The sequence below is a fragment of the Bemisia tabaci genome, chromosome 4 (assembly GCF_918797505.1).
Source record: "Bemisia tabaci chromosome 4, PGI_BMITA_v3".
Classification (NCBI taxonomy): Eukaryota; Metazoa; Arthropoda; class Insecta; order Hemiptera; family Aleyrodidae; genus Bemisia; species Bemisia tabaci.
Window position 1 is genome coordinate 8,012,650 of NC_092796.1, and position 26,156 is coordinate 8,038,805.

The window sequence follows — 26,156 nt, forward strand, 5'->3', positions numbered from 1 at the left end:
ATTTTTTATTTTATTTTAATTGGTGCAGTTTTGAGAGCTTCGAAGCTTTTATTCAAAAGAAATGCATCACAAATATCACTTGAGTCGGGTATAAGTTATACTGGGACATCAATTATGTTGTCTTAGTGCCATATCTTTCTCTTAAATTCTCTTATTTAGTCAGCATGGTCAATGATTGTGTCATACAATACTGCCTTATTACAGTCCGGTTCTAAATATAACCTTTGGTCAAGATTAACATTCTGGTAAAGATACAGATAAATACACCTTGTGCCTATCGTATTTCAACCATAGGTCAAAATTTTAGTTTCTAAATTTCTCAGCAGAGTTGGAAATGTCATTCTGGCCTTGAAATTCACCGTTTTGAGACCTGGGATCTTCCTGAATCCCTCATTGAATTTTTCCTTTCCCAGAAGACAAGAATTAAATTGAGCCTCAGAAGAGCGTGCAAAAGGCTTTAATGATGTCAAGTCGGCGACATTTGTTATCTGTCATTTCGAGTCCCCTCTAGGAAAAAATGAATTTTTCTGCCTCTACATTAATACTAAAAGCTCATTTTAGCCGATGAATTTTATCGTCCTGAATTATCTCTCCTCTGAAGAAGGGTCCATCTCCTGAACTCCAAACCACCACCAACCCCCCCACCCCCCCCTCCCCCAATGACTACCGCTGATTGCCTTATTGTATGAGTATCAGCTTTTACAAAAAATTTCAGACTGGAATTTGGTTTTCTCAATGGGTTTTGTCGTCTCTTAAAATTTGAACCGTGAGCCTTTGCAGCTAACTTCCTGAACCTTTCCCAGCCCCCTGGTGCCTCTTCGCGTGCTGCTTCGTGCCATCTCAGATTGCGAAATGGGGAAAAATCTGCACCCCCGTGTGAAAGCGCAATGTCTGGGGCCACAACGAGTACCAACGTTATCACCTGTGGCTACGAGCCAAACGATTATCATTCTCTGTGTATTTTCCGCTGTGAGCATGCTTCTATGGGTAAATTTCGCCATTCTCATCGGTGCTGATCTCAACATTTTCACAAACGAAAGCCTTGCCGTGTCGCGGGCGATCGCCAAAATTTTTTTTTTCAAAATTCGCGACAGAAGTTCTCGGTGATATATTCTATTGGTTGTCGGCTTTTATAGGTTACTGCGCATGCGCAGTGCAGCGCCATCTTAACAATACAAGAAGAGTTCGCTGTACAACAATTTCGACCGATTAATTTAGTTTATTATCTGCGCAATCCTTTTATTATTTTTCTACATGCAATCCCTTGCTTGTGATTTCAGAATATTGTAATTCGCTTCTCTTTTATTACGGTTTCGCCGTGTACCATAAAGTTTCATTCGTGCAGTCTTGATGTTCTAAAAGTGAGCTCCCTGTTCTGTGAACCCTTCTGTGATCCATTGTGTGGATATCTAGGCAATATTTTTACAGGTATTGGATTGTTCTTCGTTTCAACCAGCCTTTTATCCACCTTATCTCTCGCTTTTTAGAGTAACGAAATTTCAAATGGCAGTCAAGTCTATGGTCCAATAGCCGGACGATAACTGATAGCAAGTTACTTATCATCATTAGGTGCTCTACCACTGTACCATTTCAATGTTTTGCCCTCATTTAATTCACTATTGTCTCGAATTATCTGCATCATTCAGCTACACACTCTCAATGTAAAGCACATGCTTTCCTATCATCCTTAAGGGAAGAATTCCTTATCACCAAATGGTCGTATAGGTCGTGGTCTATGGGTACCCTCTAATCATACATGAAGCTAGACGGTAAACGTATCCCCCTATCATTATTATGTAGACTACTCAAAGTCCTGGAAATTACAATGTGAAAAATTTGACATTTGCTGTCTGAACAATCCATATCTGCTTCCCTAAGATTTCTCTCGACCAAAGTCAGATTCTGTCATAGATATGGTTATCTTCGGTATTCGGTAATAACCTGTAAACCTGTGAGGCTGGCACAGAAGGCTCAACCGACTTTGGGCTGATTTTATTATTGTAACTTTTTCATTGGCAATTAAACCGGATTAGCAGTTGATCTTGGAATGAGAAATATGATCACAGTCGCTCATGATGGCTTAAATGTATCTATACCTGTGAGCCTATGAATAATCAATAAGCTATTACTTTAGCTGTGTCTGTGAGGGATCTTGTTTTGTAGGAGTCATGTAACTCTCCTCTAAAAGTATAAGCTGCCTTTTTGAAGAATATATGATTATCTTCTCTTTAGCCTCTCAAAGTTTCTCAGATTAGTCGGTGCAGATTTATGTGTAGTTGCCCTCTGTTATTGGCTGTGGGGACTTACGAAATCCCCTACCATCACACTTGGTTGGTCATTTCTCGCTGATCAAGGAGAAAAGTTGGGCATAGCTGTTTAAGGGTCTCAGTTTAATTACTCAATTAGCTGCATGAATTTCCTCAGCATCAGAAGCAATTTCTTAATGACTTTGAAAATTAATCCTCAATTTGGGTCTCCTTCGAAGTGTAAACTAGTTGAATCAGATGAAAATTTTCATATCCTCGAAGTATTTGTTTCTTCAAAACTGGTCTAAAATCTTTGTTTATTAGATTTGTCAACCATTGCCTGACTCTTCTTCTAAGTTTTATAATTGAGAAATATTAAAATTAAATGGTACTGTAGGCTGCAGGTACTAACATATAAATCACGATGCTTTGGAATTTTATACGCTAGGCTATGAGTCCTTGGCCTTGTTTGTGATAAAACTGAAGTGAGCTACAGGAATTTTCACAATTCATTACACAAATCTACAAAACGCTTAATACTATCTTCCAGATGGTAATGATGTAAATTTTATTCGGTCTGTATGGCATATTTAAAGCTATTACCTATCTTACTTCTTTCATAAAATTAAATCTTTAAAAGGTACATCGTGAAATCTAGAGACTAAATTTAGCATCCTATTGTTTATCATTTAGATCCCATGGATTTTAAAACATCGTGAAGAAAGTCAAAAACAGAATGAAGAAGGAACTCCAGAAACTATGTTGAAGTACCAAGGTGGTACTTACTGAGTACCATGATTATTCTAGATTTAATGAGTTGGTGCCCTCTCCATAATATTAAGCTTCAACTGTAAGTTACATTTTTGTTTTTCACAGGTGCAGTAGTCATGTCTTAGCATTCAGCTTGTTGCGTGTTCAGACACTCTTTAATGTTCCCATATTGGCAAGTTCTTCCTAGCGCTTCTATTCTAATATTGGAGGAGATATGCCGGCAGTACCAAGGTACGTTTTTAGTTAGTTTTTTTTTTCAAATGGGTCAAATGTGTTAAAAAATTAAGTTAATATCATAATAATTTCCTCTCACAAAATTATAGGTCTATTGCCAAATTGCTCAACCGAGTATTTTGAGTGCGAAATTTCAAAATTTTGACTTGTAGCTGATTTATTTTTTTTTTGAAGGAAAATAGGAAAATCGTTATATCATGGTTTCATATTTTTTATTTTTTTACCTTTTCTTGGTTCCTTTGAAAAAATTTCAAGCTGTGAGTATGACGATTGGTTGACCTTTGAAAAAATACAGGAGGTACACGCTGAAATAATGAGACCTTTCAATGGAGACACAAGGTTTTGAAGTTCTGTCATCACAAACAAGAAAAACTGTTGTAACAATGAGGACAATAATACTTATTTATGTTTTACAAACATGGGTATCCTTAACATTCATAGAACAAGGGAAAGAAGAGTGTGGATAAATGTCACATCAACCCGAAAGAATCAATCATCAGTCGGCCCATTGGTTACCACAAATCTATTTTGAATGGTGCTATTTCCTGATGTAAAATTTGTCTATTCTTGATTGCAAACGTTCCCCCAAAAATTTTGCTCCTGTACACCAAGGCTTTTTTTTCTGTGGATGGTCATATATCGAAAAACTGCAAAAATATGTACCTTGATTGTTGTGTTTCAGAATTTCTGCTCTTTTCTTATTTTTTTCAACGAATACTAAGGGACATTTTTCCACAAAAGTTTCGTGCCCTCAATGTTGAGTCTGATGGAGGGAAAGAACTTCAAACCTCTTTTACTTGGCTTAAACTTGATGTGGCAAGATACGTTGCTGTTAATGTCACGTTGCAAGAAATCTGCAACACTGCATACCAAAATCTGTGGTTTGGCGCTTGTAACATCCATATATTCACTGATCCACCAATCTAGTAATTATGTAGCACTACTCTATCCACTAATCCAGTAATGTACATTTCAGACCTGGTAGCCTGAAAGATCCAGAAATAGCAGACCTTTTTGATAAGGAGGATCCAGAGAAAATATTTGAAGATCTTAGAGAGATCGGCCATGGAAGTTTTGGTGCTGTTTATTATGCAAGGTGTCTCCTCACCAGAGAGGTTGTCGCTATCAAGAAGATGTCTTACCTCGGGAAGCAGAGCGTGGAAAAGTGGCAAGATATCCTGAAGGAAATAAGATTTCTGCGCCAACTCAGCCACCCAAATACGATCGAATACAAAGGCTGCTTCCTTCGTGATCACACAGCATGGGTATGTGTTAGCTCTCAATCTCAGTTTCTTTCCCTAACAGTTCTCTGTTGAATGAACTAAACTTTAATCTGTATAGCACATAAGTGTTCAAGCTTAGTTATTCTAAATTTCAAATCGCCAAACCTAAATTAATGTCTTCGGTCTCGAGGTCTTTATTTATGAGAGTTCATTCAACATAGACTTTTGAGGTTTCTATCTTCAATTCAGGTCACCCAATGAGCATTTATGATCATGATTATAGCGATATTTCTCGTCAGCTGAATCTAACCATCATGGAATTGCAGCACCACCTCTCAGACCTCATGTTTAGTTTCAAGATTCTAAATGGTTTCATGATGTCTCCTGACAAGGCTCAGCTATGTTGTTCTCATGAAATGGGCTATTCATCGAGAGTTGCCTGCCTGTTGTGGAAGATTTCTCCCGAACCTCTCTTCGTTTCAATTTGGTAATTGTTTGCATGAAGCGGAGATGGAACCAACTGCCTGCAAATCTGGCTGAGGCTTGTTAGGAGCCATTCAGGTTTAAAAGTTTAAGTAGGGGGGTATACTTAAGTATTATTGATGTTTTAGTCTCCTTTTGTTTACTTTGTATGCTTTCCTCTCTTGGTGGTCTATTGAGTCATGTTCAAACTATGTTTTTTTTTTTTATTGTATCCTTTGTTATGTTTGCCATCTTGTTGAATTCTTGATGCATCTTTTGTTTGTTTGGGTTTATAGCTCGTAAATTGTAAAATATATAAGTAAATAGATAAGTAAATAAATAATGTCCTGTATTGCAAATTTTGATCGCTGAATTTGCATGCATCCCTGTTCTGAACTTCACTGGAACTGTTAACTCGGATATATTTTATGTCAATGAAAATTTTGCTATCTAAACTTAATTTTTCTTTCTTATGCGTGATCATTCCATGCATTTTTCTGACGTAATTATTTTTGTGGTGTTTCAAATCATTACGTATGTGTTCCCTTGTTTCAGCTGGTGATGGAATATTGTTTGGGCTCAGCTAGTGATATCATAGAAGTGCACAAGAGACCTCTTAAAGAAGAAGAAATTGCAGCGATTTGCGAAGGTGTTTTACGTGGTCTTCACTATCTCCACTCACTCGGCAGGATACATCGGGATATCAAGGCTGGGAATATTCTACTAACTGAAAATGGAACCGTCAAATTAGGTCTGAATTCTATGAAATTCTTTTTTATTTACTTTAGCTGTTGTTTCAAGCAGTTTGAATTTTGAATCTTAACAAAATTTTGTCCATTTGAAAACCATCTGTCAGCCGTTTTGAGATCGTTTCAGTCAGAAACGAGGAAGACCAGAATTCCTAGAGGCGTTTTAAATTTTTTTTAAAATCAGGTCTCATCAGATTTCAATTAACATCGCTACCTTTGAACTTGGTTAATATCAAGTTAAAAATTATTTCTTCTCCCAATAACTCTCTCTTAAAGAGAATAATGATAATGCTGTGAAGCAGGCTTGTCCCCCCAAATTGGTAGAAAGAAATAAGAAAAAGGAGACACCCTCCATTGGTAGAGGTAATGAATATTTATGTGACTTTACTTAGATTTTTCAATGCTTTTTGATTTTCATTGATCTTTTATTTTTTATGAATTTGCAGCTGATTTTGGTTCTGCCAGCATTAAATGTCCCGCCAACAGCTTTGTAGGGACACCATACTGGATGGCACCTGAAGTCATCTTAGCAATGGATGAAGGGCAGTACGATGGGAAGGTGGACGTGTGGTCTCTGGGAATCACATGCATTGAACTTGCTGAAAGGAAACCACCGTACTTCAACATGAACGCTATGTCGGCATTGTATCATATTGCCCAAAACGACACACCTGTTTTGCAATCACCAGATTGGTCAGACACTTTTCGGCACTTTGTCGATTCGTGTCTTCAAAAAGACCCCTTTGAAAGACCCACCTCTGGCAAACTATTATCGGTATGTGTGTGATTTCTTGTTTCTTTTTTTTCTCTCTTTCTTTTTCTTCTCTTCTTTTTCCCCTGTTAGACCTATTAAAACAAAACAAATCGATCTATTTTGGAAGTTCTAATTGCAGGTGTCTGCAATCAGTGAAGGACTCGTAAGATATTATTGATAGGGATGCATATCAAATTAAAAAGTAATCAACAAAAGTGGAAAAGAAAAGTTCTGATGAAAATTATCCAAGCTACAATGGGCCTGTTGCATGCAAGAGATACAGCCGTGCGAATAGACTTTTCAGAGGTTAAATGACACGAAAATTACGATGGTCACATTAAAAAAGTCTGAAATACACTCCTTACTGCGCAATTTGCGTTGTTAGGAACGCGCTTTTTCAAATTTCCCGCGTCTGGGGGCAGTTTTCTAACGGAAACAATTAACGGCAACTCGCGGCCATTTCCGGTCAACTAAAACTGACAACATAACCTAAAAATCGGAGCTCGTGATATTGTGAAATGAAATGTAGGAGGATTGCGTTGGATATTTAAAAGTTGATCGATTTGGTTAGCGCATAAAGCGTATATGGACCACTATAAGAGATCACGTTGGGTGTGTAAACAAACTGAAGGAAAAAATAACAACAACAACAACGACTCGGCATCTTCCGGAAATCACCGAGCCCGCCGTTTACTCGTTTCCGGTGATTAGAAAACTGCCCCCAGACGCGGGAAATTTGAAAAAGCGCATTCCTAACAACGTAAATTGCGCAGTAAGGAGTGTATTTCAGACTTTTTTAATGTGACCATCGTAATTTTTGTGTCATTTAACCTTTAAAAAGTCTATTCGCGCGGCTGTATCTCTTGCATGCAACAGGCCCATTAGAATGTACAGCCTGTTGGTTTTAATATTTCTGCAGTTAGAACTCTTTTTAGCAATGCATTGCTTATTTTTTTTTTTTCTCTCTGGGAAATATCCTTTATCAGCTTCAGAATAAGTCATCCTTTTGCTACCTAGGTTTTCAATTAGAGCAGCGCTTGAGTATCAAATTTTACCCAATTAAGTCGATGTACTCCAACCCGAAAAGCCAATTCATCCCTTAAAAATATGGGTGTCTTTCTACAAACTCCATTTGTAGACAAATATCTTTTCGATATTTAGATTCAATTAGATTTCGACTGAAGTGTCTGCGTACCAAGAAGGATTGAGTTTCAAGGAAGAAACTAAGTCATGTCTAGTTACAAAAGAGGAAAACAAGGACCTTAAATTTTTAGACTCAATGTTGTAAATTAACTTAAAGACAATGTTTCTGGCCAAGTTCATCCTTAGCTGATGCTTTTTATTTAAATGAAACTTCCATTCTAGCCCCTCAATGTAAACCTCTTTGTTGCAGCACCAATATGTAACCAGGCAAAGATCGCCGCATGTTCTAGTTGATTTAATCCATCGCACCAAAGCCGCAGTACGGGATTTAGATAATCTTAACTATAGAAAAATGAAGAAGATTTTGATGGTAGACAATTGTGAGACTGAGAGTAATGTTGGAGATCCAGATGGTAAGTTGACATTTCTTCTTTAATTTCTCAACTTGCCCATTCATTCTGTGCACTATTTTAATGTAATTACAATTCAAGTTGACTTTTAGGCGTATAAAACTGCAGTTTTGCAGTATAATTTTCCGCAGATTTCAGATGTATTTTCGCCTGCAACATTTGTAACAGTTGCTGGAAAGAAGTTACAATATCATTTTGTTCAAAATTGTTTTGTGTTGTGGAGGCAACGCATATTTTTGTGTGCAGATTTTTTTAAGTAGCAAAATATTTGTCAAAGAGAAAAAGATTGTTGAAGGTTTATCAAAACATTTCTTTATTGCCCTTGCAGATACACCAGACGAACAAACTGGAGGCGACAGTAGTAAAAGTAATTCAATTACATCGGAACACTCGATACATTCAATGGGTGTCAGCGGCTCATCGCAGAGCAGTTCTACGAATAGTTTACCCCCTGCTGCTAATGCAAATCACACAGGCGACAACCTCAATTATGATTTGTCCTCTATTCGTCTCAGAAATAAGGTAAAGATAAACCAAAACTTATTTTCTCAGATTAGATGTCACTGACCATAAAAAATGATTCCAGTGTCAAAAAACTAAAACATGAGGTATTGTTACCTAAGCTGAGACACCAATACTTAATTAATAATTAATACTTAATATTATAATTATTTTGACGTTAGGAAAATTTTGAACCAAACCAGATTGATTTTCCTCTTGAGGATCAAATCTTATTCCCTTGCCCAAATAATTCAACAAGAATACGCAACGGGGCAGCCTTAGTGTTGGTCCTGAGTGAGGATGACATCCAATAAGTTGAATCATGTCTAGCTCCCAAATTATCTAAGTGAGAACAATTTCTTATACTTTTTGAAAACAGAGCACAACGTCTTAAGAAGAATCTTAGTAAATTCATAATCTGTCATGTTCAGGACTCACCATTTTACGGAAATGCAGCTTCAGCTCATCATTTGCCAACAAAGGAACTAAACTGCATGCTACTTATTTTCAAGAATATCAAAGATTGATTGTTTTTTGTAGAAACCTTGAAATAAATTTTTCTTCATCTAATAGAAATTGTTCTCCGCATTAATCTATCCTGTTGGCTCTTTTTCCGTTTGCTGTCAATTATGAATTCATCTAGATCAGGTTTGATAAGTCAATGTTAGCAGTTTCAAGAAGAGTTAGGAGTTTTAATTTTCATTGGGATGGACAATGGAAACTTTATTGTGATTCGACTCCCTAAATTTTATTAGATAAACAGAACAGCAACATGTATTGTGAGTTTAGCATTTCTGAAGCTTATGATGAATTCTGGCTGCATTTTTTCTCCTTGCATTGAACAATAAAGATTGAATTTTTTCATAGTGCGTGCATGTTACTGTAGTTGTTTTGTCATGTGCTTTTTGGAAAGATTGTTTATGTGAATTCTTCCTTTTCCAGGCCTCAAATGCAGCAGCACTGGCTGAACATGGTGTACCTAACAATTTTGCAACCATTAGAACAACATCTATCGTCACCAAACAACAAAAAGAGCACATGCAAGAGGAGATGCATGAACAGATGACCGGATACAAGCGTATGAGACGAGAACATCAAGCAGCTTTAATCAAGGTTAGAATTCCAGAAATTTCCAGCCGCTTAATGCATGGGCAGATTTTCATTTTTGCCGCCCTGAGGCTGCTATAATTACGCTGCCCCTGTAATGGTTGAGGCAGGAAAACGATGCATCAAAGGGGTCAGGGAGGGCTCCTGTTAGTAAATTAAAGACATTATGTCCTTTTTGAGACATTTTAACTAATTTCCCTCAAAATTATAAAAAGAAAAAAAAGAAACTAAAACACTGGGAAGTCAAATATTTTTTAAATGTTCAAACGTAGTCCGGGGGGGGGGGGGGGGGGGGTGTGTAGTAAGAGCACATCTCTATAATACGGTGGATCTCTGTCCTTTGATCTTACCCGTTTTTTGTTTTTTTTCTCTGTCATCTCACCTCTCTTCTCTTTGAATTTTTGATTCTTAAAATGTACTACTTTAGGCTGCAGCTTAGGTTGCCCTACTGCAATTTTTGTTTTTTACAAATAATCTTTATTTCATCAATTATATTCACTGATCTGTATGATTTGTATAATTTCTTTATGGGCAACCAATAATTAAATTTTGTGTGTTTCAGTTGGAAGAGCGGTGCAAGATAGAAATGGAAAGTCATAAGCAGCAGCTAGATAAGGAGTATGAAATGTTACTCCAACAATTTAGTAGAGAATTAGAAAAGCTTCAAATTAAACATCAACAAGAACTAGATAGACGGGTAAGTTATCCAGTCTTCCTCCTTTAGAATAAATTATTATTTTTGTGTTTTTGTTCTTTCATTACTGTGTCAAGCTGCTTATCTTTAATTTCATCCATTTTCAAGGACACAGTCCTTCTATCACTCTCTATTTCACCTTTCAATAATTTAGAGTAGTCAATCAGTCCGTATTAGATATACAGATCTCTATAAGAACTTTCATCTTATAACAATAACACACTTAGAACAATAGATCTAATAGTTTATGTTAAAAATAACTTTATTCGTACTAATTAATCGGAAGCAGGGACGATGTAGTCTGATGATGAATAGGAATCCTATATTGCATATGCAGTTTTACAGCAGCTGTGTATGCAAGAAGCAGTTGATCTGAAAATTCTCCCAAGACAAAAGTTTCGAGGAAAAAGGCAAAGACCCCTGATGTCCCAAACAATATCCCTCTCCCCTGAAGAAAATATTTGCTGAAAAATCCAAGTCTAAACAGACAGAGATGTCACAAAGCTTAATATTATCCAGTGGCGAAGTGTGAATGATCGAGTATCGATTTTTCTCGATTTGAAGCTATGGTATAGAATCAATTATTAAGGTGTTCGCTGCAAACACCTTGTCTATCGATCCTTTCCTATAGGTTTAAATAGCAAATCAATCGATTTATCGCAAAGCATGCCACGCCACTGATGCTATCTGAATATATGATCTTTTGAAATGTCTTTGTATTTTTTTAATTTTATAATATTATTTTTGCTCTCCTTTGACAGTTTATTCCTTGTTCTTTCCTAAACCAAAAAATGTTGTTTCTTTTGTCACAGCTGAAACAAAACATAGCAGCGGAGAAGAAACTGCAGAAAGAAATCTCTGCTCGGCAAGAATGTGATAGGAAGGCTTTTGATGCACAGAAGAAGAAAGAATACAAAGCGAACAAAGAAAGGTGGAAACGTGAGTTGAGCTTAGATGAGGCGACCCCAAAGCGCGAACGTGATGCAACGTTACAGTAAGTTATAATTCTCATTTATTTTCAATATTTATTTATTTATTTATTTGTTTACTATTAACTTTATCCAGAACTCTTATTTTAAGTGTAGTCTATTAATTTTTTTTTTTGGGGGGGGGGGGCCAAGAGGGAAATGAGACACATTTTCCAGTTGTGCTCTGAAATAGAATAACAGCAAAATGGTGTAACTAATACGCTCAAAAATTTGATGTGTTAAAATTAAGAATGGTCCTTTGTGAAGCTGTCTTTATAAAATATTTCGCTGTAAGGTGAAAACCTCTTTCTGCTTTTTGATTTCAAAAAATAAAAAATAATAAAAAATGAAAGAATGAACATTCCATCAATATTGCAACAATAGCAATGCTCTTGAAGGCTTATGCCTTTTTAGAGGTGCCTCAAGGTTAGTTGTAACACTGAAGTTACGATGATCTAGTCACCATCTCAGAAGTTGCTCAGAGTGCGTTATTTTTTTTCATTATTTACATTTTCATATCTTGGTAGTGAAGTTATTGTTCCTATGTATGTTGGGACCAATTATATTTTCAAATGTCTCTGTGAATTTTCTAACAAGGAATTGTTTTTCTTTTCTGTTGATGCAAGATCTAACTGTAACGATTTTTTTTTTCATTTCAGAAGTCATAAAGATAGTCTAAAACAATTAGAAGCTCAAGAGGAACAACGGCTACTGAGAGGCCAGAAGGATTACCTTGAGTTAGAATTGAGAAAGCTTGGCCGGAAAAAATTAACAAGTTACCACAACCTCGAGCAAGAACTACTTAGAGAAGTATGAGTTACTTATAAGTCACTTCTCATCCAATAAACTTTTAAAAGAAGGAAAAACAAAAACATAATGAAATTATCCATTTTCTGCCATACAGTTTTTTAGATCATCTAATTAAAGAGAGAAATATGAAATCTATACTTCAAGTTTGTCCTCATAAGAAGTGAAAATCAATTTTAACTAAAAGGTCAGTGTAGAAGTTAATTGAAGAAAGGCGCTGAAGTTAAGAGGTATTGTCTCAAACCTCGTTTTGAATTTTATACAATTCATTCATGTAATTTTTCTCATAAAATTCATGCACAATCATGGATATTTTTTAAGGACTTTTATGGATATTTTTTAAGGCAAAATGTATACAGTGAAACCTCGCTAAGTCGGTTTTCATCGGGACCGAGGAAATTTACCGAGCTAAGCGGGTTACCGACTTACGCGGACTGCCACTTTTCCTGCCGCGCTTTTTCAAATTTCGCGCCCTAAATTGGACAAACGCAAACGTGCGTGTAGAGTGACTTGTAGGAGTGTTTAGGAGAGCCATTTGATCGAAGAAAATGGTACTAAAGAGTAAAATTTCATGAGATGCACTTGAAATTGCGTGTTGTAAGTGTCAGGGCATCATGAAGTCATCGGGTTAATCGTATGTTGGGGTGCCACGGCACCCCATTGCGTATCACCCCCCGCGCACCCCACGCGGCATGCCGCGCGGTGATGCGCCGCGGCCAATGGCGGGTCGTTGAACTGAAAATGCAACGTATCAATACTCGCTAAAATCTCCGAAAAACTCTGCGGAAGATTCCTGGGGGGAGCGGGGAAGGGCAATGCAAGATGGTAGGGGGAGAGGGGCCGGTGCCGATTTGACCTGTCAACTCATCGATGCGTGAAATTGCTTAATTATGCATGCGTGTTTTCACACGCGCGATAAGATAACACGCGGTATCAGATATCCTATTCTCTACTGTTCTCATCTTTCGTGTCGTTATCGAGTGTTTTTGATTCCTTATCTCTCTATTTCCGATGTCGTTTCTCGCACTGCGCTGCGCTTTCTCGGAGATTCGCTCACCCTTCGTGGCGTAACTTGACCCGACCCGCACCGCGCACGGAAACACTACCTACGCTTGATCACGGGTGACGATCGAAGAAAAACAGGTCGAGATGGAAAAATTTCACCGAGTTAAGCGGGTTCAGAATCTGACCAAACCGAGATACCGAGACTTATTTAGCATTGTGTTATATGGGTGATAAACGGGACCGGGCGATTCTACCGACTAAAGCGGGTTACCGGCTTATCCGGAAACCGACTTAGCGAGGTTTCACTGTAATTCTATACATTTCAGTGTTGAAATATGAAATAATCTAGCCCAAACCATGAGTCAGAAACTAAATTGGATCATAAAAAAAACTTGATTCAAGATTGTTCAAATTTTATTTGTCTTGTATTTTTTGGGTGCAGGATGCAGAATCTCTTTGGGTAGCAACTGGCTACACTAGGAATAATCTCGGTTTAATAAAATGTTTAATGGGGCTGTAAGTTACCTGTCGGTATTTTTATTTCTAAGCCTTAAAACAGAGCATATCACTGCATAGTCTGATGCCTGTTAGATTTTGTGAGTTTACTAATGGTCGGTTCTATAACTTTATTCTTATTTTGCAGGAATTAAATAAAGGTCAGCAACAGTTAGAGCAAGCTCATGCAATGTTGCTGCGTCACCATGAAAAAACGCAGGAGCTGGAGTATCGGCAGCAGAAAAATGTGCACGCCCTCCGAGAGGAGCAGGTCTTGCGTCAACATCAAACTGAACTTCAGAACCAGCAGGACTACATGCAGCGCGCTGAACGAGAACTCCGGAAGAAACACGCACTTGAGTTGAAACAGCAGCCCAAGAGCTTGAAAGTAAGTGCACAGTTATTTATTTTGTTCTCGGTTGAATCTAACAATAACCACCAAGGTTGTTAAGGATTGAATCCTAAGGTGAGCCTATTGAAAATTCCCAATTATTACTCATTAGTGATAAATGAGTCTCTTTCCATCTTTGCTAATTCAAACTCCTTGTTTGTTCAGAATCAAAACTCCTCTTGAGCTTAATCGAGTTCTGAAATGATCTCAGCAGGCTGATTATTTTCGCGTCGATATCTGAATCGATAACTTGACAAAATTCACTTAACAATCGACCATTCATAGTCGACGTGATTATTTTGCCGCATTTATCGATATCGTTAACAGGATAAACGGTTGCAACGTTGCCGACGTGCAAACAAATAATCAGCCTATCACAGACCGTCTACCGGTCACGTGATTGGCCGCCAGCGCTGCGGCTTGGAGCCGCTGCGGCGAATTTCAGGACTAACTCTATTTTGAGGTTACGTTTACATCGATACGGAAAGATAGCCCGGGGAGCAACCCTTAGTTAACGACGCATTTATCGACCGACGCGGGGAAAATAATCACTCGGTTCTTGATCATGGCGATAACACGACTTTTAACGATACGATTCGGATATCGACTCAAAAATAATCGGCCTGCAGGGTGCTCTGTATCAGAAGAACTTTCCCAGTGTTGAATTTCTCTTGAAATTTTTACGAATATAATCAATCAAAATTAAAAAGAAGGGTTATGAAATAAAACTGCAGTCATTTGCCGAACTATTGAGTTATTTTTCAATGGCCAATTTTACTTTTGTTGATTTTGGCTTTTTTTTCCAAGCAGAACGTTTGAGGGTACTGATTTTGATGTGAACATCTCACTTTTTTTAAAGTTTATTTTTCAATGAATCTTTGGACACCTGGTTGTGCAGAATCAACTTAATCTCAAATTTTTATGTTAACAGCAAAAAGAAATGCAGATCCGCAAGCAGTTTAGAGAAACCTGTAAAATTCAGAATTCCCAATACAAAGCACTAAAAGCTCAAATTCTAGCTACAACGGCCAAAGACGAACAAAAAGCTGTCATCAAAAAGTTAAAAGATGAACAGCGGAGGAAGTTGGCACTGCTCGGAGATCAGTATGAGCAGAGTATTGCTGAGATGCTCCAGAAACAATCCGTAAGTAGTTTCTTATACCAATCCTTTAGTTCGTTTCATTTTAGACACCTCTGAACTCATCAAAAAGCTTTATTCGGTAAACCAGCTTTTCACAGATTAAATAATTATGTTGTCAAGAATGAAGAATACTTTCTCTCTGAAGTTGATGAATTTTCTTTGAGCCAAAAGAGACATTCTCTTCCACAAGTGACTTTAGTGGCTGTATACTGGCAATTTCCTGAACTAAGAAGAGTGCATGTTGTGAGTGAAATTTATATTAATCTTAATTCCTCTATCTTTTAAGTAATCATTCTTCTTTTCTATTTCAGATAAGACTGGATGAGTCACAAGAGTTGGAGTGTCATCATCTGAAAGAGCGGCTTCACTACGAACTAGAAATTTTGATGGCCTACCAGAGCAAGAACAAAATGCAGGCAGAAGCACAGAGGAACCGTGAGAGGAAAGAATTGGAGGACAGAGTCTCTGTGAGGAGGGCGCTCCTTGAGCAAAAGGTACCTTCTTTTCTTTTCATGGATTCCCATCTTTTAAAGCACTTTCACAGCAGCAATGGTGCCGTTGAAAACTGCAAATCATGGTGTAGTGGTCGAAAAACCAGAATAACCACAATTATTACCTGGAACTTCTATCATTAATTTATTTATTTTCAGAGCAACACAGGCAGAATGCATACAGTAGAACCTCGCTAAGTCGGAATGCATCGGGACCGAGGATTCATTCCGACTTAGCACGGTTTCCGAGTTAACAGGACTTCGTATTATTTCCTGTTGCAATTTCGAATTTCGCGCCAAAATTACTCCATGTCGTAATACCGCGTCGGGCGCTCACCGGAACCACTGAATGAAAAGCTTTACGCTCTGGCGCATTATGCGCCAGATTGCTCGCGGAGCAGTTATACGATGTAACAAATTAGGCACGCTTAATAAATTACCAATAATAAATGATAGAATAGAGCGACAGGCGAGCATCAATCCAATCCTAGGAAAACGTGGCATGAGTCACTTCGTCGATCCTTCCTCCTGCGCGGAACTTGGAAGCCGACCGAGGAAACGGAGTGCGAGCGACGACTTCTCTGGACGGAAGGTGCGTTGATGTCACGGAGTGGAGGGGGGACGCAGCGTAGGCCGGACGCCAGAGGCATTGGGTTCATATTTGTGATTGACTGCAGTCAAGACATCCACCGTGCGGCGAGCGCGCCGAGCGCGGCGCTGCCACGTTGCCCTCACATTGAGCGCGGCGAAACAAATTTGCAGATAGGTTAGGGAATAATGAAAATGGAAAATGGAAATCCGAGTTAGCGGAACTTGATACGGGATCTTTTCAAGTTTGGGGCCAAAAAATTTTACCGAGTTGGCGGGTTTTCCGAGTTAGCCGGATTTCTTATCATTGCGTACATAGGCGGAAAAACGGGACCGAGCCATGATTACCGAGTTAGCGGGGTTTCCAGCTTAAGCGGGTTCCGACTTAGCGAGGTTCTACTGTACTACCAAAAGTATTTTGAAAAAAAAGTTCAATGGAAAATTAAAACTGCGTAACAGTAACTACCGTCGGCCCCTATAGACAACTTGTTTAATTCCTCCCATTTTATAATGGCTGATAATTGCAATCCGGGTCATGCAACGAAAGGTTTCTCTGCTCATTGTACACAGGTTTTTTTTTTTTTTTGACTAGACTTTTTTTTCGTATAGACTAAAATCAGGAAATAACCATACCTATAACCTATAATGATGGTGAAACTGCAGCAATGTATATCTCGATTTGCGATGACATAGCCTTCCTGCTACACTTATTCTCAAAATAGGAAACTACCTAAAATAATTTTTTGTCAACTTCGGTGATTTTTCTTCTCTACTTATAGAAAATTTTGGGAAAATTTCAAGCCAGTGTGTTGGTTCTTTTTCCTTTCAAAAAATAAAAGAAGATTTTGAAACATTGCAACCAGGATATGCATCTTTGCGGTTGCACTATCGACAAGCAGTTTTCTAATCTAAGCATCTAACGACATTAATAAGTTTTATGGTACATAGTTGAAGATGAATTAACGAGGTTCCTTTGTAACGATAGGCTGTCTTACTTAATTTTTTTTTTTCAGATGGAAATGGAAACACAACAGTTTCTGCAAGATAGGCAAGAAAGAATCCAAGCCTTGCATGAAAAACAAGAGAGAGAATTGGAACATTTTGATGAGGAGTCTGCTCGTTTGGGATTCAGGTAATTTCCTCCCCTCGTTCATAACGCCTTGTAGCAAGACAGCATAGCCAAGCCTTTTTAAATCACCATCTTCGAAGTGCGCTGCCATCTGAAATTGAGGGAAATAATAGCCCGTTGAGCCTATATGAGAGTATTAATCAGCACAATATCCTCAAGGCGTCTACAAGTTCGGAATTTCTGGATAGTCCGGAAACAGTAAGGATTTTTCAAGAGCGGTCTGGAAGTACTGAAAAAGTGCGGAAATTCCGCAAAGGTCCGGAATCTTTTAAAAAAATGTTGTCATTTTTGTTGCAAGCTTAGCGAGACATTCAAATTTTTGAAATTTTTCAAATTTCAAGAGTGGGCTGGAAGTACTGAAAAAGTGCGGAAATTCCGCAAAAGGTCCGGAATCTTTTAAAAAAAGTTGTCATTTTTGTCGCAATCTGAGCGAGAAATTCAAATTTTTGAAATTTTTCAAATTTCAACAATTGGAGGGACTGAAAAAGTACTGAATTTTCCTGTTGAGGAGGTACTGAATTTCTTGGGACTGTACTGTAAAAGTACTGATCTTCAATCAACCTGTTTTAGTAGACGCCCTGATTACCTGAGCTTCAATTTTAAGTGCCTTTACTCATTTGGATCCTTTAAAATCCCCATATTAGTTGTATTTACTATTGGATCGCATTCAGCTAGGGCTGTGCGATTAGTGAATTTTCCGAACAAAGCGAACAGCAATTAATTTCGGCAACTATTCGTGAATAGCAATGCAAAAAGCGAATACTTTAAGTCACTTACTCAGAGCTATGAATAGTAAAGCGAATAATTTGCAATTACTTTTTTAAGTGTAAAAAATCGCAATTACAGTAAAACTTCGATATAATGAATTTCTGGGGACCAGCAAAAAAATTCGTTAAATCGAGGATTAATGGTCAATGTAATCAAGGTTAAATGTAAGGAGGAACTGAGCACAATCACACGAATGTGATTTTTCTGACAAGATTTTAGGTGTGATCTCGGTGAATTTAAGTTTGGCGGTGCCATGATCAGCACTGCACCAGTTCTACGTTACATAAATATTTTCGGAATACAAGGCTGAATAAGTTTGTCTAAAATGTAGGAAATTGATGTCTACAGTTTCAGGGTCAGGATCAAATTAAGTATTAATCGGATCTCATCAATTTTTTTTATGTCTTTGGCATGAGACAGCATTTAGAAATGTACACTCAAATTTTTAACATAATCGTTAGGTTTTTCATCAAGATGCTTGTTTCTAAATCACCAGTTATTCTTTGGAAGTTCACTGTATCACTCCGAAGTGTTCGAATCTCATATCTTTTTATTTTTTCTTGCAGTGCATTAGCAATAGCGGAAGCATCCAAAGAAAGCTATCAAGATGAGGATAGCGTCTGTGGTAGCATGTTAAGTCTAGCACATAGCAATAGTTCTACATCATTCCCGGAACAAAGCCTTTAGTTGTGAGTTTTGTAAGTAATAGCTTAATTTTTACATTTCATTTTATAATTTTCCATTTTCAACTAGGTATGCTCATTGTAAAAATATCATAGTCGCCTGTAGGTAACCTGCTATTTTTATTCAAATTTTGCTCGCTGAAAATTTGATTGCAGATGAAGAGTTTGTATAATTTCAAGGGGCTGGAACACATCATCATTCTTCTCTCTTTTTTTTGGTATCACATAGCCAGAACATATTTACTAGACTTGATTACATGCTTAGTCATCTCTTAAACCTCCCGTGGTGTTATCGCCCTCCCAGCTCCACACTTCAATTAAATGGATGAGTAATGAGAATGGAACACAAGACTGGGTTTCAGCCACAGATTGTGGCACGCCAGAGGGAACGCCTGAATTTGTGTTGAGAACTCCTCTGTTCAGCAACTTAATATTTAAATTTTGAATTTTTGCCACTAACGGTTCTTTTCTCAGTAACGGTCCCACTCGTTTTTTCTAACCTGACCATAAGTTTTTTTACCTCTCATAGGTTTTCTTGTCCATTTTTCTTTCGCTATTATAGATTTCTTTTTTTTACAGAATCATGTTGTAATGTACTTTTTGTATGTTTCAGGGGTCTTATATAATCTCGGAAGATCAGTTGTACATTTACTTTTAAGCATAGGATTGTCTTTGTATAAAACCCTAGAAAAAAATGACTGACTTTTTAACTTAACTAGGCTTTTAAATTGAAGAAACTTAAGGCAACTTAAGACCTAAAACTCATTTTAACAATTGTATAGTTTCGCTTTCACTTGGATACTGCATATATTTGTATAAACTTTGTTTTAACATCATGACTGGACAGCTATTCATCAGCTTGAGAAACCTTCCTAGTCAAAAAATATAGGAGCAAACATAAGTTGTTTCTTATTCTTTTGTATTGTCATAGGAGTGAAGTTTGTTACACATTTTTTTGTTTATTCATTATACCTTGTTCAAATATTCCAAAGTATTTGTTTTAAGTTGATTTTTCCTCTTTTTTTCTCTTCTGACACTGCTGCCTCAGAAGTTGTGAATGGGCGAGTTTCCTTTTAGCTTCCTCTATTGAGGCTCATTTTCTTGCAGGTTCAAATTTGGCGGTCCCCTTCAACCAGAAGTTTGCAGAATTAATAGGGTGCCTTTGTAATCGATTTCTGCATTTTAGAAATCATGACTGTCATGAAGTGTATGCAAATTTTTTTCAAAACCTCATTTTTTTGCGGGAAAAGTATATTCTCAATCGCGATTTGTAGAAGAGTTCATAAGTTAGAAAGAAATGTCAAAAGTTACCTTTGGGCAATAATTGCCATCAGATTTTTGACCAGATTCACAAAGGTTCAATTCAGCAACCAAGTCACTCAGATAATTTGCATTGATCAGGTTTAGGAAAAGTTTATTTCGTTTCTCATCGCCTAAAAACTTAAATTATGAATGCTTGTGGGAGAAGTAACAAAGGTTTTCTTCAACTAATTAATTATATTAAAGAGTCTTTATCAAAGAAAATAGCCCAAGAAACTCTGAATGATTCAAAATTAGAATTTCGCTGCTTTCTATCTAAACCTTGAAGTTTTAACTATCATGTAATTTTAATCATTCGAACCCTACCTGTTTTTCATGTATGCTTCTTCATCGTGTGAGAGTACGTTTGGGCGTGCAACTTAAAATCCTAACCTGATGACACAATTGTGTATTTTGTCTAATTCAAAAGCCTGATCAACAATCCCAGGATAATCATCTTAGCCTGCTTGTAAACTTTTTGCTTAAAACTACCTATTCAAAAGTGAAGCAGGTTTTTATCTGTTAACCTGTGCTTTTTTAAAAAAACAGAAAAGCCATTTCAGGATCTTTTCAAAGTCCTTAGACCAAATGGAGGTCAGTAAAGACTAATATATTTAACTCTCGAGCTTTTCCTATTCATTTAAGTAAAGTTTTATGAGTGGACATTCATATATCAACCTTTGTGATGTGCCTAAATTTAACTCGGTGCATTTTTCCTTTTTCAAAGAAGAATGAAGGAAATAGTTGTGATTTTATTACATTGAAAATTTAGCTGTGTGTCCTGAAATGAATCTGACCTGTGTGTTATCTATGTAAACTCTCTCAGTTGCTATTATCACCCATATTCTAAACTCATTCATGTTGCTCTCGAAGTGTTTTTTTTTTTTAAATTTTCTTCCATAATCTCTCATTGCCTTGCTTTTTACGTAAAAAATAATCATGTGAACATTTTCTAAAATTAAATATTATCTAAATGATGTAATGAACGGTGAATTTCGGCAAAATTTCTTAGATAGCGCTAATTTATTTAGCATAATCCATTTTTCTTGTATTTAGTTGTTGCAAAGTTTCCCAGTAAGTATTCAATAAAATTTTTATTTTAACAGCCGATCTGTCCTATGTATCAAATTATGCAAAATCAATAATTTTTTGTTTTTCATATCATCCAACTTCTATTTTTTCACCTTAAAGCACAATTATCAAGCAGGAGTTTTCTTCCTCTCTGCAAGAACAAATGCTGATTCATGCTTCCCTTTATGCTTATGATTTTAAGCATCCTTTTCTGAAGTAAACATTTTTAAGTCCAGTCCTAGTGCAATGTTATTTTTTTATTTGCTGGTAACAATCATTTGTCAAAGGTATATCAACCTTCTCACATGTATGAACATTATAAAAGAGCCAATTCTATCTGCTTCAGTTGGTTTTTACATCAGCAAAGGGAAAAAATTTAACCTCAAAATTTAATGTGATGAAAGAAAAACAAACTGGATGAGATGCATCAGAAATGCATGTCAAGAGTAACAGAGATGAGAACACAGTTTTGTTTTTTCAAATGGGTAATGGACTGATTCCCTAATACCTCTCGTCATTTTTTATTTGCTGCCTCCAGTGATTTTAAGGTAATCAAAACTTTTATCACTCTTAAGGTCTGTTCTACATTGCATTGTGGACGGATATAAGTCTGATAACAGTCTGGTATTTTTGTGTGGGAGCAGCAGCTGAAACTTATCTGTTTGGATAAATATGAACAATCGTCAACCATTCAAACACATTCTTTTTTTTTTAAAAAATTGTGGTGTGTAGAATAGTGTTTGCAGTGCAGATCCTTAAAGTTTCTCCTAATATACACATTTACACTCATACTGCAAAAAGCAATAATAAGCAAGATTTCTTTGGTTACTCATTCAACACATTTTCTCCAGATTGTTAAAAATTATTGTTCGATTGCTGTCCTTTTTATCTGTGTCTCTTAATTTATTAGCATACTGAGACTACGAATTATGGATACCAATTTTAACTCTTGTATTATGTAAGTTCAAAATTGTATTTGTAGCATGCACATACATATATATACCACAAATCTATTCCAATGTGTTAAGGAAGAACGCTGCATGAGCTTTGGGACATTGCCATATTTCCTTCGATAAAAATGTCATTTTTTGGAGAAACTTACGAATACTTTTTTCCTATTTTGCACGGAATTTCATTCCCAATTTAATCAAAATTATCCAAAAATTTCAAGGAAAATATCTGTGACTTCCCTAAAAAATAAATTTCTTATTAGGGGAAATTAGGCAGCATTAATATGTTCATACAGTGTTTTTCCATAGCACAGAAGTATCTACCCTGGCACCCATTGATGAGCAGGATTAAGTATAACTGACTCTGTGAGTTTTTTTTGAAACCCGAAACATTATGAAATTTTTCCAGGGAAAAAATAACAGAAAAAGATTTGAATTAAGTACTCTTCATCCCTGCTCATAATTTGAAAACAAAAGAAAAAAATCATGTCCAAACCAGACTGAAGGATGGGAATGTATTATTTCTCTTTGATAGTCCATTTTATTAATGATCATAAAATATGGCCCATTGCAAAAGATCATATCATTACCATGTAATTATATGAAGGCTGTTCCAGGCATTCCTTCATGTTTTTTTTCTCTCTGCTTTTTACTGCTCAGTTTAAGGAAGTCCCAGATTAGACATCCACAATTTAAAAGCTTTCGTAGTTTTAATCAGCCACTAAAATTAGAAAAGCAGAAATCATCAGCGGTGAGAATGAAGTTTTCCCTCTTTACAACTCTGATTTAAATGCATATTCACTTATCTACTTTGAGCCAGTAGTAGACATTATAGAATAAGGGTCGGTACTACGTGAGTTTTTGGACTTACAGGAGTTATCAGAACTGCATTCTAATGATATGTTCTTTCCAAGAGTGATCTGCATATTCAAGTATCATTGCAGTTGTAGTATTGATAGCTCCGAAAGTAGTCTACGAGAGTCTTGGTTTTTGTGTGGCCTAGCAAGAATTGCCCATCAGACGATCACTACAAATATAATAATACTTATTAGGAGGAGTTGAGAAAGAAAACTTGAGCTCTCAAGATTAATAACGCACTCAGAATATAAAAGCTTTCAAATATTAGTATTTAACCGGGAGGTATTAGTCTTTTACATCAGCAACAGCCCTATGTACCTTCATTAGTGTTCTAATTTAACGGAGCCCCATGCACCAAATTAGCCAAAAAGTATGACTTGCCCCAAAGTAAGGGGTGCTGCTCTAAATACAGGCACCTAAAACATTTTTGGAGACAATTCCTGCTCATTACAACATTTCCGGTATCATCATTAAACATTTTTCATCTGAAAAAGTGGCCAAATAGATGGTGAAACTCCCAAATCATGCATCTCGATTTACAACGTTGCAGACTTCCTATCATACCTTATCTTTTAAATAGAAAACTGCTCAACGTCAGTTCTCATACACTTCCATGTTTTTCCTCTCTATGTGAAGCAAAGTCCAAGAAAATTCAAAGGAATGATATTGATTTGTTCTCCTTTTAAAAAAATGAAACAGGAGCAGAGATTTTTAGACACTGCAAATGAGATAATTTGTTTGGGAGTTCTACCGTCGAAATAATGTTTAAAATTCTTAAGCATCGACACACTGATCTTCATCAGGGCAATCAAACGAGCTTATAGAAATACTCCCAATCGCTGCGGAATTGCTTGAATTTTAGTAGATTTTTTTGCTTATTCCTAATTTTTTAAGTAACCTCTCTTTTCTGAGGTATTGCAAATTGCGTTGTCCTGAAAGTTTTTCGGTTAGGATTTCTACATATTGCCTGGACTCACTTCATTTCACAATTACTAATTATCACAGGAATTAGTATGTTTTTGCTTGCAGCTATTTTGTAAAAAAAAGTTGTCCCTTTTTTGGTGTGAGTTAAGCTTCTAATTGTCGATCAGACTTTTTTTTTAGTGAACCCTCCTACCACCTACTTACAATTAGTCGAGATGATTTTCTCCTCCTGCTACGTCAGCCTGAATACAGATCAAGCTACTGTTTCAAAAGAGTTTCATAATAGTCTAAACACATTCTATTAATGGACCACCAGACAAAGTGCCAATTTAAATATTTGCTATTATGTTTTTTAATCAAAATTTCATTTAGACCACGATTTTTGCAACAAAAATGATGAAAGTAACCCCAAACTAAGACATAGACGTTTTTTCAGGCCTAAATGAAAACTTCCAGTCCACAAGAAAACTAAAGTCTACTAGAGTTTAATCGCACACTGAACGTCACTGCAACAGTTTGTGTGGTATGAATAAGTATCAACCTTCATCCCAGCACTTCAGCTCAGCTGTTGCATATTGTGTACACTATGAGTAACACTGAGTGGTGCTAAAACTGTTGTAGTGTGCGATTTGATTCATGTAGACTCTGGTTCTTCTTGCAAGCGAAAACTTCAAATATTTCATATTCAGTGTCTAATAAAAATGCTAATATTTTGGTCAGGAGTCGATTTCAGTCATTTTCGGTGCATAAATCGTATGTACCAAGTGAAATTTTCATGAAAAAACATATACTAATGCTTAAATTTGTACCTTGGTTAGAATCCATTGATGAAATGACAATATTAAGCATTCTTATTTAGTAATAATTATGTCTTCCTCTAGAGCCATGTGTTGGAAGGCAGAAAATTCAATGCAAGTGGATTTTAGTCAAAGTGGAAGTTATTGATTTCACTTCTGCTTTGCTAGTGATAATTGGAGATGATGCCACGACAGAAATCGATCAATTTGCATAAATTTTCACATATTTTTTTAAAACGTTTTTCACATCTACAGCTGTAGAGATAAGCTATGCAAACAATGGCTGAGAAACAACTCGTGATCTTTGTCATGAATATTTTTAACTGCTAAATTATTATTACTGCTCTTGAGATTGTTGTCACTTATTTTCATTTTGTTAGATTTTGTATCATAAATATTTAATGTCTATTTTTATTTATTATTATTTTTATCGGCATCTTATTTTTTCCTTCAAGTGTATAAAAATTTTAATTTCATCAAAAGTTTTAGGTAGCATTCTAAACCGAACCCAGTTTACACTTAGTACATGTGTAATTTAATATCTATCTTAAACCGTATGAATTATTAAATTTTTTACTAGCTCCCTTTTTCAAAAGTACTATGTTGTTTTGAATTATTTCCTCCTTCCTATTTCTAATTTCTGTTCCGTTCTTTGTCTTTTGCAAAAATTCCTTTTTTTATCAATGACCTATTCCTCTGTGATATTACGTATTTGGAAGCATAAGAATTTCATCAAAGCTTTGAAAAACAACAGTGAAACTGCAGAAATGTTTCTTGGTTGCGGTGTTTCAAAATCTCTGTTCCTATTTAATTTTTCAAAAGAGGCCAAACCTCGGCTTGAAATTTTCGCAGAATATTCTTTACATAGAGAAGAAAAATCACCAAAGTTTTTACAAAATGATGTCAAGTAATTTTCCATGTGGGAAAATAAGTATGACAGGAAATTTGCAGCATCCCTACCCAAGATGTGCAATTCTGCTCTTTTACAACTGAAAATTAATGGCAATACCTTGTCATAGTGTTATTTTTTGTTTCATACATAATAGTGACTTAAACACAGGTACATATGGCAGGCTATCCGTCAACCATTAAAGACTAAATTCGGACAGAGAAAAACAAGAATAAATCCATGTACCACATAATTTCAAATTAAATTTGTTAAAAGTCAGGTAGAAAGCTTCTAGATACAAAGCAGTGAGACAAGAAGTCGCAAAAAAAGAAGAAAAATAGAAGTAAATTACAAAAAATCAAGAAAACCTCTCTCTCCCATTTAAATGAATGAAATCAAAATAATTATTTTATTTCCATTTTTCACCCTTAATCAACGTTACGAAATCTTAAAATATGAACATTTTCTCTCCCAGTATCATAATGTTCCTTATACATCATGACACCTTTGATACTAGAATTATATGATCTGGCGGATTTATGACATTTTCGTTGATGCATAATTGAGTCATTACCATTTTTTACACGATATATGGTTGGAATATTTAT

At 36.3% G+C, this 26,156-nt stretch overlaps 1 protein-coding gene across 1 annotated transcript; it reads left to right on the top strand.

Annotated features, from left to right (window-relative positions):
- Positions 1-1,152: 1,152 nt before the first annotated feature.
- Tao (Serine/threonine-protein kinase Tao) lies at positions 1,153-25,257 on the top strand. The gene is made up of 17 exons (XM_019052337.2): positions 1,153-1,428; positions 3,123-3,248; positions 4,228-4,516; positions 5,492-5,687; positions 6,132-6,460; positions 7,833-7,995; positions 8,321-8,514; positions 9,436-9,606; positions 10,163-10,297; positions 11,107-11,288; positions 11,922-12,072; positions 13,718-13,957; positions 14,892-15,104; positions 15,413-15,595; positions 17,194-17,312; positions 18,644-18,775; positions 19,374-25,257. Exons 2-16 carry the CDS (start codon positions 3,232-3,234, stop codon positions 18,762-18,764), a joined length of 2,703 nt encoding a protein of 900 aa, XP_018907882.1. The 5' UTR covers positions 1,153-1,428; positions 3,123-3,231; the 3' UTR covers positions 18,765-18,775; positions 19,374-25,257.
- Positions 25,258-26,156: the final 899 nt, after the last annotated feature.

What these genes read in the sequence shown, in the direction of transcription:
- Tao (XM_019052337.2), top strand. An exon ending in AGATGCTCCAGAAACAATCC is followed by an intron (nt 15,105 to 15,412) that starts GTAAGTAGTTTC and finishes TTTCTATTTCAG; the next exon opens with ATAAGACTGGATGAGTCACA. An exon ending in GGGCGCTCCTTGAGCAAAAG is followed by an intron (nt 15,596 to 17,193) that starts GTACCTTCTTTT and finishes TTTTTTTTTCAG; the next exon opens with ATGGAAATGGAAACACAACA.